Source organism: Akebia trifoliata, chromosome 8 (genome assembly GCF_017979445.1).
Source record: "Akebia trifoliata isolate Shusen 1 chromosome 8, ASM1797944v1, whole genome shotgun sequence".
Taxonomy (NCBI): domain Eukaryota; kingdom Viridiplantae; phylum Streptophyta; class Magnoliopsida; order Ranunculales; family Lardizabalaceae; genus Akebia; species Akebia trifoliata.
This window is the reverse complement of record NC_141382.1, coordinates 39,639,375-39,650,736: the sequence shown is the minus strand read 5'-3', so window position 1 is coordinate 39,650,736 and position 11,362 is coordinate 39,639,375. Positions and strand designations below refer to the sequence as shown.

Genomic DNA, 11,362 nt, shown 5'->3' with positions numbered 1-11,362 from the left:
TTTAGTGGAACAAATTATTATCAAGTTGACACTTTATAGATGATATATTATTTTTTAGAAGAGAGTTTTTTTAATTATTTAAAAAAAAAATTTGTCATTCGATTCTTGAGAACTAGAATCGATAGATACCTGTGATTTTTGGTGGTTCCGATTCCACCTATTTTATAACGAGACCCGAAATTGACAATAATTAGAATCGACTCATTGCCACCTGTAGCGCCCTCAAATTCCAAAACAAATCCTCATGATTTCATGCCAGAATTTGACACTGAAAACTCTACTTAAATGTGATATTAACATAAATATGATTATACAGTAATAAAATAATAATATAGTAGTAGAAAAAAATAATATATAACTAAAGAATATTAGAGTGTGAAAACAACCTCAATTCTAACCTATGATTCACTTGCAATATTTCAAATACACATTTTTAATAAAATTAAACAAATAATTAAACTTTAAAATATCATGAAGTCGACGGGGGGATGTAACTCGTCAACAATAAACTTCAAGTACTTACTCAAAATTTGCTCCTCAAGACTAATTTCAAAATTTGTCAAAATTGAAAGGGTGAAGAGTAAGGTTAGTAACAAGGGAGTTACCCAGCATGAAATAAATATATCAAACTAAAAGTCACCTAAATATGAAAAAATTCATTTTAAAACATTTTGCAAAGATATGCAAGTTTTTGTGTGTAAACAATAACAAAATGGTTAAATCATATTATACTTAAATAACCACAAATCATGTCATAACATAAAATTTATGAAATAGACAATAACTACAAAGTAAAAAACATTTGTATCTTTTGTCAACATATCAGTTATACTTTCAAAATAACAAATAAAATACCGAGTTTCAAAACCTTACGAAACATTTTTAAATAAAATGTAAATAATTTAGAAAATAAATAATTCTTTTCATCAACTTGTAAATATTCAACTTTAAAATTTCGGTCATCAACTTTTAACGAAATAATTTTTAATCATAAAGTAAACATATTAAAAATATAACTACAATTACTATTAAAATAGTTAATAAAATAACATTCAAATTTTATAAGTTAAAATAAAATAGGTTCAATAGTTAAGTACAAACAATGGTAGTGTGTCAGTTAAGAGCGTTAAGAACTACGACTATATACCATCCCAATTAGGATTACGAATTATCTTTCTCGCTCAATCATTGTGGAATCCTATCGTTAATTCTTGATTTTGTGGGCAGTCATTGTACTTACCACAGTTAGGTGATCGTTTATGCAACTCAAGTTGGTCGTTGACTATGACCATAAGAAATAGGTTTATTTACGATGGGTTAAAAACGTTTGAGTACTACTAGACAATTAATGATTATTGACTCGTTTTCTTCATCTAAGCCTATCAGACAAACATATGGTTCCTTAAGTTATCTCTACACTTTTCACAACTACCATTATATCACGTAGTTCACCGGTAAAGATAGAAAGGAAACTCTTGTATCCTAGTTGTTATATTAATCTCTTATGCATCTTGTATTACATAAGAGTTTAATATCGCAACCATTCATCCTAAGATAATATGTCACTCCAAACATGTTATGATAGACTCTTTTTTCAGGTTTTCATAAGTTCCTTACAGATCCCAAAATAATTATAACTATATATAAATAAAAATAGAAAATAGATCATACAAGTGTGTGGAATGGATATTTAATTTCTTATTTCATACACATCGCCTTGCGATAACAGAATCATAAATAAACATGCAACCATTGCCTCGCGATAACAAAAAATAAATATTAATCTCTAGATATCTACTCACCATCATACACATTCAAAGAGAGTCTACACTCTCATTTATGAAACATAAACCAATCTACTCAAAATGTTATATATTAAAATTCCAACACTTTAATCATTTTCTTTTAAATTCGACAATATTGAACACCTTTGAAAATAAAGCCTACAATCAAAAGTTTGGTTCGAGTTTTTATTTTATTTTTTGGAGGTGAATCTCCATTTCATGTGTCAAACATGACGAAATTCCGAGCTTGGTACACGTTCATTTTAATTCCCAAAACATGTGTTTCTAGTGAATTGTCACTTTATTATCAACGAATTTACTAATAAAATACCAATGATTTTTTCATATTAACAATCTCGCTGATAATTTATCAACGAATTCATTGATTATAAAAACGATGATTTCACTGGTAAAAAATCTTTTGGGAATTAAAATGAACAATATACTAAAATTGAAATTTTTACATAAGCTGCACACATTTTGAGAAATATCCCTTTTTTTATGGGTAAAAGAGTGATTAAGCCTGAGTTTGGTTCAAGTTATTACCTCAACATTACAAAGCATTCTAACACATTCAAACAACTTCAAAAGTTGTTTACAATTAGGAGTAGGTTGAAATAAAATCATTAAAGTTTCCAATTAGGAGTAGGTTGATATAAAATCATTAATCTAACCAATAGAAATCAAAATAGAAAAGAAGGGAGAGAGTTTCATTGGCACCTTAACCTTTAATTATTCTTACTTTTATATATATATATATATATATATTTGTTGGGGGTGTAATAAGTCAAATCTTGGGTGTGATTTCAAGATCAAGTCCATGACCGAGACGACTAGGGTGACTCAGCTTGTCGAGGAATCGATTGAATCGTCTATTTCATTGACTCATCCTAAATCCCAAGCTGATTCCCTAAATATCGGTCGAGTCATTTTGATTTTGACCTAGATTTAAAAGGAAGTTTTCTGATGGTACCACGTCTCTCCACAAAGGTTGGTGTTTTTCATCTCTCCCTTTCTGAATTTTCTAAACTCAAAGAAGCTTTGAAGCACAACATAAATTGTACGGTTAATTATAAAAAAAAAACTATAGTTTTCCTTAGAGATTACTAGTATGTTTGATGCTGTAAATATTTTTGTGTGTGCTTATTTTAATTATTTTAGGTGTTATTCTGAAAGATATTTTACACCTCAAAGGAGGTTTGATGCACAACATGGAATATATATATGGATGGGATAAGAAGGGAAGAAAAAAAGCATAGGTTTCCTAAAAATCAATACTGATTTCTTAGGGATTAGTATTTGTTAAAATCTCTAATGAATGGAGAGCCTGGTTTGAGACTTGCCTCCATCTGTGTGTTTTGATGTTGTAATTTAAATTCCACTATTTTTGAAGATCGCCCACTGCTGCAATTTAATATCTTTGTAAAAAAAATAAAATAATATATGGGTTTATAAACATGATTTTTTTTTTTTTATAATATAATTTTTTTTTTTTAATATTCCAAACCTTGAATGTATGGGCATTTTATTTTTTGTGGATTTATGGATGATATCAGTATGGGGTTTGGTGATTTATTATTGTGATTTTTTTTTTTGATAACAATTTATTATTGTATTTTAGAAATGGGATTTTGATGCGCCTTGGAGATTTTTTTCCCCATCTTTGTTGATATAAGTTATAACACCACATAGTAGGAACAGTTAACAAATCTGACCCTTACCTCTATTTATTTAGTTATTTATTTTTGATTTGTTTTGAAATTTCTCCTAGCCAATTTTTTATATATATATAGAGGGAGATATAAGACAACGTTGGATTGGTCAAATTGGAGTTAAAGTTTTGTCTCATATTGGTTAAAAGTTTCGAAATAATTTGATTTTTTTGTGAGAATGATGGATGATCTTTATGATGTGGAGACCATCCTTACAAAAAAAAAAAAAAATAGTCCATCTTAAAACTTCTAACCCTATAAAAAATGATTTCAAATTAATGGTAAAAATTTATGCTCCATGATTCTTCAACTTATGAAATGGGGTTGTTGAACCCTAATCCGAATTTGAATTGGTATTTGGAAAATTGGATATTATATGAAAATTTCGGGTATTGGATTCAAATTCGGATATCGGTCCAATGTTCGATTTGTTAATATATAAAACTTATTATTAAAAAAAAAAAATATATATATATATATATATATAGAAAAATACTGGAATGACACAGGGTATTTACTGCGATTCTCACAAGTTTGACGTGGGATGTGCACATAACCATAAATGTGTTTCCTCGCGATACGATTACAAATCATCTACGGTTGTGTATGCATGTCCACGTTAGAATTGTGAGAATCACAATAAATCATGTGTCACCCCAGCACGACTTAAATAATAATCCGAGATACTCTTCTCCACTCCTAGAGTCTTCACAAGTTTTCGTTCTTTAAAAAGTGTTATGAAACACTAGGCGAGGTTCGGCACCATCTTCCCCCCCCCACGAACCAGGTAATTTTTTTTTTCTTTGTTGTATTGTTAACCTTACAGTAAAATTTATGATTCCATCTTCCTAACCCTAAGAAGAAGAAGAGATGATGGGGCTGGTTGGGATTTTCTCTCTTTTGTTGTATTGTTAACCTTACGGTAAAATTTATGATCCCATCTTCCTAACCCTAAGAAGAAGAAGAAGAAGAAGAAGAAGAAGAAATGATGGGGGGTTGGGATTCAGTGTATATGGGATTGGTAATATTTTCGTTGCCGGAGGCTACAAGTTGAAGATCTGAGTATGGGAAGGTTGGGGTTTCAAGTTGAGACGGATGAAATGGATGCATCTCTGTCTAAAACCAGAAGATGAAACTATTTCTAGGGTTTTTTCTTTTTTCTTCTCTCTATAAGTCCATTCAGTCAGTCGTGAGATCGTGGAAGTATTGAAATCTTTTCTTATAAAAGCTTCCTTGAATCGTTCAAACAACTGCGAAACCTCTGTGATCTTCGGATCTATCTCTCTTTCTTGGTAAAAAATTAGGGGTTTGGGCTTGAGGTTGAAAACGTTAGATTCGAATCAAATTATGTATCTAATTGGATTCAAATTCAGAGACTAGTGATATATTTTTTTTTTTTCGGATTTGAATTCTGATGGAGCCCTAGAGGTATATCTGATTCAATAACTATCCTTTGACAGCCCTAATATATAGAGATCATCCTCACAAAAAATCAGTCCATTCTGACACTTCTAACCCATATATTGGAAAATGTTTGATTTTGTATATGGCCCTTAGGCACCCCATATATATATTTGAGCATCAGTTGGTGTTTGCATATATATATATATATATATTTGGGTGAATCATTTGGCCATTCTCCTATTTCATATTCCATCTTTTTAATGCTTGAACTTTTGTTATGGCAGGTTTGAGTGAAAAGGTGGAACTTCTTGTGATTCTCAAAGTGTTGTAGATATGCAGGTATTTTTATTTTTTATTTTTTGATCTCTTACAAGTAATGGGTAAAGTTTGTATTAGGAAAAATGAAAGTCCAAGGCTCCTTTTAAAATGCAACAATTTCTTAAATCTATGTAAAAATAAGGAAAAGGGAAAGAAAACATTTTTATAAACCTTAAGTTAATACAAGTAGATTTCTAATTTCAAATAATGATAGTGTTTAACAATTTGATAACTTACTTTATGTAATATGATTACATGGATGAGGATCATTAATTGTTAAAATGAGGGTTGATACTATCTTGTGCGTTAGGATGACGTGTATCGGATGGACTTGTGTTGATATGTATCCAGCACAACAAACATCCTAAAAGTGTTGTCCTTGTTACATATCTCATGATTGGAATCTTTATTTTATGTTCATTTTGCTTTGTGACTTGAAATTTTTGTACTCTCTGTAAGCTCTAGTTCTAATCCGAATCATAGATTATGTTTTAATTAGAGATAGAATGCATCAATTTCTTTTTCTGCTGATTCTATGTTGTAATGTTGTATATTCTTCATTGCAAATTTTGTAACAGGAAGCCCTTTCTTTGAAGTCCAAAACTAGTCTCTTTTATTTGGCGATTTATGTGCTTATCTTGCATTGCAGTTTGTTTATTTACTTGTTTATTTATTTAGGCCGAAAATTCTCATGCACTCTACATGTTACTTGGTTTGTTCTAGAAAGGTATTCGGCCTATGGTTGAGAGACTAGTCATTGAAGCAGGCGAGCATTTGTTTGAAATAATGGATCACATTCAATTTTATCACCAGTTGGTCATTGATTAATTATTTGTTATAATATAAAACAGATACTTGGTTCTTCCTAAAGCGAGATTCACATAATATTTTTTATTTGCATACCCAGAAAAAACAAATTGAAAGGATTTTTTTCTCTTTAAAGAGCCAATAATTTAACAAGTAATTGAAAAGAGGTATCCTATAAGCCTTCACATGGCATCTGGTACCACTGTCAGTATCTTATCATTTCGATGCTGGTATGCTGAACAAGTATCTGGTTTCTCACAGATTAGAAATTCAGATTTGCATCAAAGTTTGTTTTTTTTTAAATAAATATTTTGTTGATTTTATGGTGTAGACTACTCTTCTATTATTGGGGGGACATAACAACCAGCCCTCCAGGAATTTAGTAATTCTTGTTATCTACTTTGGTGCAGGCCAGTGACAGGTTTAACATTAATTCCCAGCTTGAACATCTCCAAGCTAAATATGTTGGAACAGGGCATGCCGACTTGAATAGATTGCAAGTTTCTAACCCATTAAAAATCTTATTTTGCTCTTCATATATTTTTTGATAGTATGCCTTTCTTATTCCTTATATATGTTTGGATGTGCAGTGAATGGGCAGTTAACATTCAACGTGATAGTTATGCGTCGTATGTAGGTCATTATCCTCTACTGTCTTATTTTGCTATCGCGGAAAATGAATCAATTGGAAGAGAACGCTACAATTTTATGCAGGTATTCTTTACACATTTTCGTTTAATACTCTATTTCACGAGCTTTGTCTTTAGGCTTGTTTTCTTTTAGATCTGCAATGTCCTCTACTTATAATTATATTACAATTGCATGAGTTGTAAATTGTATTTGCATGAGAGGTTGTGTCCCGCATTATGTTATTCTGAAGTGTCATGTGATTGATGCATAAAAAGAAAATTAATAAGGGAAATTTTACAAGAAGACAACAAGACCAATTATGTTTTATGGAGCTAATTATTGAGTGGTTAAGAAGTATAATGTTATGAAACAGGTGTATTAGAGATGGGGATGTTGGAAAGACTTGGGAAGATGTAGAAATAAACGCGTTCCAGAAAATTTACTAGTAGCTCCAATAGGCGTTAAACTAAGAGTAAGTTTACTCAGGTGGTGGTTTGTGAACTAAATCAAATATTGCATTAAATCGATGCATATGAGGAATATAAGTACATGTGTGTTTAGAAAATTCACACAGAGCACTGAAATTTATGTCCGCTATAAACAATTTTTAAAGCAGGAAATAAAGATCATAAGTTTTGAAAATTGGCATGTCCTAAACGAGCATGTCATAAATCTAGATTTTGAGATGAAAACCGTGACTCCCAGAAGAGGGAAGCACAAAAGCCAGAACAACAATAGGCTGAGATCCAAATAAGTAAAGTCCATTCCTCTCATATCTCTTGCTAAAAATCTTCTTTGAAGTTAGGTCCTGAAAAATATAGTGAGTAGGAAAAAGGTGATTGAGCAATTTAGAGACTTAGTAGTACTATTCACAGACAAAATATTAATAGATAAGTGAGGGACACGAAGCATAGAGTCTAGAGAAATGCTAGAGGATAAGGGGATGATATTGTTGTTGTGGATAAGTATAAAAGATCCATTAGTAAGGAGAACCTCCCTATAATTGGTAGGAAAAGTAGAAATAAAATGGCTAGATTCACCGATCATGTGATCAGAGGTACCATAATCAATAACCAATGTCAGAGGGGCAGTGCCAGAATGAGTGACATGAAAAATAAAGGATGTACTTAGAGTCATAGTAATTGAGGCCACAGTCAAAGAGGAGTGAGTGCATGCATGAATCCAATCTCGGACAATAGTGGCAATCTGAGTTTGTAGTTATTGTAAGTCAATCGTGCCAAGTGAAGGAGGAGGATCAATGAGAGGAATGGATGATGATTCCACTATAGCGGCACGAGGAGCAGACTGTCCCAAAGATGGAATGGAAAGAGATCGTGGTATCAAATGAGGATAGAGTTGAAAGCAATGGGCCTTCTCATGGTTAGTCTTCCCGCAATGATTGTAAGTAATGCCATTCCCTTTACCACTACCACGACTCCCAGATCCTGAGATACGAGAGTCAGAGAAACTCAAGTTGGCAGCTAAGGCCATCTAATTTGCAGTTGGAGCAGAAAGAATGGCAGGGACTTGAGTATGAAAAGGTACAATACGATGACGCTAATCACTATCAATGGTTGCAAATATCTCAGATAAAGAAGGTAAAGAAGTGGTGTTGAGGATCTATGTTCAAAGTGCCTCAAATTCAGGACGTAGACCCATAAGAAATTGAGAGGTCTAATGTCTAGCAATCTTTTTAACCACATAATCGATTATTTTTGAAGACAATTCAGTCAAAGACTCATAATGAGAAAGTTCCTCTCAATGTGATTGAAGAAATCCAATGTAATTAGCTACAATTTGAGTCCCTTGGATAGCCTGGGCAATGTCTTGATAGAGTTTATAAATCCTCGAGTCATTTCTGGCATGTACATATGTCTGAGTAAGTGCTAACCACAAAGAGGAGACAGTCTCATGGTACATGAACATGGTATATATGTATTACTGCTCCATTGAGTTTAATAGTCACTTAAGGATAGTGCAGCTGTCCATCTCCCATGATTCAAATTTGGGATCAGTAAGGGGTGGCTAAGTAATGGTGCCAAAAAGCCATTCGGATTTCCCTCTACTACCGAGATAAAGTTGCACGGATCGAGATCATGACTGAAAGTTCCAACCATTGAGAAGAGCAGTGGTAATACGTTGGGCTAAGAATTAGACCTAAGAATTGTGGCGGAAGTCGTAATTGCTTGTTCTGAAGTCATTGTTTTGGTTTGAAGGGAGGTCTCACGATCACCAAAGAGTGAAGGACAACTTCTAACAGTAACAAAAAAAGAGGGGCGGGGGTGAAACTGTATCACACAACCCAGCCAAACCCTATTGTGGGGCAGCAATAGTATTCAAAATTTTTTTGCAACAACACCCTTGTATTCCAATCGCAGTAGCACAGCAACTCACAGCAGTGCTGTCAGTCCAAGTTGCAGCCTAAATGAACTAGAAAACAACGAAAACAAACAGAAAAGAGGGGAGGGGGGCGGGGGAGGTGAAGCCACACCAGCCAGCCCTAAGCCCTATCACAAGGAAGTTGCATTGGCAAAACAACAGCACAAAACACCATCAGCACCATCGCAAGACACACACTCCCATGGCACAAATCAATCTCACATTGCCCTAATTAAGAGGCTAACAGCCCTAAAGCAGCCACACAGCACTATCGCAAGACCCACATCACACAACCCTAAACATAGAGCCAAAAAACTTATTGCAGCCCAGCAGCAAAGACTTATATCGTAGGCCAGCAGCAAAAAGAAAAAACTTATCGCAGGGGGTCCAACTCAAAACAAATTGGCAGCATGGAACACAGCTTACAATGCAGGCTTTTCACAAACCAGCCCTATTGCAGCATGTGATTGGGACAACTCAAGCTAGAAATAAAAAAAAATAAAAACCCCCAGAGGGGAAGCCCTTAAACGATCTTGCTGCTAGGTTTGTGGAGTTCCAAGTTCAACCAAAAAAGTTGGAGGAGAAGAGAGTAAGGTGAGGAATAATGAAGAGAGATATAAGCCCAAGGAGAGCTGTCGATATGACTCTGATACCAAGAAGAATAATGAAGAGAAATCGTCAAGTCTCAATTAGAGTGCTTGACATAAATTTATAATAATAAAAGAGTTCAAAAGCCAAAAAAGCCCTTACAATAAGAAATATGAAAACTAAAAACTATTACTAAACAATTAGGACTAAAATAACTAGATTATTTCCAATAAGGGGGAGGTATCTGTGTTCGTTTTTGGGAGGACAAATGGTGTAGTGATTCCACTTTTCAGGAGTTCTTTCTTGGGCTATATACTCTGTCCTCAAAAAAGAGGATGCTTATCTTGTCTTTCCTTACTCTTTTTGGCGAGGATACGACTTGGGACTTTGGGTTCAAAAGGGGGTTTAGTGATTGAGAGATTGTAGAAATGGTTTCTCTTGTCAACACCCTATCCTCCTATGATTTTCCTACCCAATTGGAAGACCGTAGATGTTTGGTCTTGTCAAATCCCTTCTATGGGTTTTTTTTTATATATTCTTTTATGGGTGTCTGCTTGTGACAAACTTCTTACCCTAGATCACCTCATGGCTAGGGGTGTTATTTCTGCTGAGTTTTACTTTTTATGCAAGGCAAGTGGGGAGTCTGTGGATCACCTTCATCCATTGTGATCTTGCTCGTTCAGTTTATCCCCATTTTATCTCTTTGTTTAGTATCTCTTGGTGTCAACCTCGTTCGGTCCTTTTGGTTGTTCAGGGTTAGAAGGCGAAAACTTTTCTAGGTAGGGAGTGGATTCTTTGGAGTCTCGTCCCTTTTGCAGTTTGTTGGGGCTTATCTTTGAAGGAAAGGAGAATCATCTTCACGGTGTCATTTGTAGTATTCATGGTTTGCTTTTTTAATGGTAAAAACAATTCAAAGAGTTTAGAGGTTTCTTTTTTGAGGATTTTCTATGTAGGTGGGATTTAGTGTGTAAGGAGTGTTTAGTTGCTTTTCCTTTTGTCGTTCTTTTGAGAACATTTTGACCTCTTTTCGATAGAAAGTTTTTTTTTTTTGCTTATAAAAAAAATGAAGTCTGCATGCTGATAATTAGAGAACATCTTCTCATATAAATTAGTTTCATCTGCATAAATTCAATTATTGTTCATACTCGAAAAGAAAAAAAAAACATTAATTTTAATGTTCTCGAGCGCTTTCCCTGTAAAACAAGTGCTTGACCTAGCGAAGAATTCTATAACTAAATCTAATGTTTTTGTTTACTTTTGTGCAGAAAATGTTGTTGCCTTGTGGTCTTCCCCCTGAAAAAGAAGAAGATTGAAAGGTGTTTTTAGATCTTTAAAATGAAACTATCCAGCTCTGGGTTCTTACAGAAAAGGCAGTTGGTTCTCTCTTGTGATCTTATTGGATGTCATAACTGTCTATGTAGACAACACTGTGTGAGATTATTGTTAGATTGAAATTAAGGTATTTTTTTAAGAAATGTTGTTTAATGTGAGCTTGGAATATTAAAAATATGTGGTCTAATTCTCTCTTGTTTGCAGTGTATTAAGAGTATTGATCATCATCATTAGAGATCTAAAAGGTGTTTTGTTTGGATTCTAGAATCCCATTTTCGCCCATAATCAGATGTGAGAATCCAATGTCATGTTTTGTATGGATTACAAAACAACCTCTCTCCCATAATCAGGATCAGAAATTAGAAAGAATCAGGAATGAAACACGATTCTTGTGATTATGGCATCTGT

General features: G+C 33.5%; 1 protein-coding gene across 6 annotated transcripts; it reads left to right on the top strand.

Moving 5' to 3' along the window:
• Nucleotides 1-4,181: 4,181 nt before the first annotated feature.
• On the top strand, nt 4,182-11,129 carry LOC147396786 (uncharacterized protein At4g14342). Of its 6 annotated transcripts, none has more exons than XM_086451950.1 (5): nt 4,182-4,283; nt 5,185-5,239; nt 6,436-6,521; nt 6,616-6,739; nt 10,888-11,129. In XM_086451950.1, exons 2-5 carry the CDS (start codon nt 5,234-5,236, stop codon nt 10,933-10,935), a joined length of 264 nt encoding a protein of 87 aa, XP_086308076.1. In that variant the 5' UTR covers nt 4,182-4,283; nt 5,185-5,233; the 3' UTR covers nt 10,936-11,129. The 6 variants fall into 6 exon arrangements, with proteins under 6 accessions (XP_086308076.1, XP_086308078.1, XP_086308079.1 ...); XM_086451952.1 differs by lacking the exon at nt 4,182-4,283 and adding an exon at nt 4,437-4,568; XM_086451953.1 differs by lacking the exon at nt 4,182-4,283 and adding an exon at nt 4,490-4,642.
• Nucleotides 11,130-11,362: the final 233 nt, after the last annotated feature.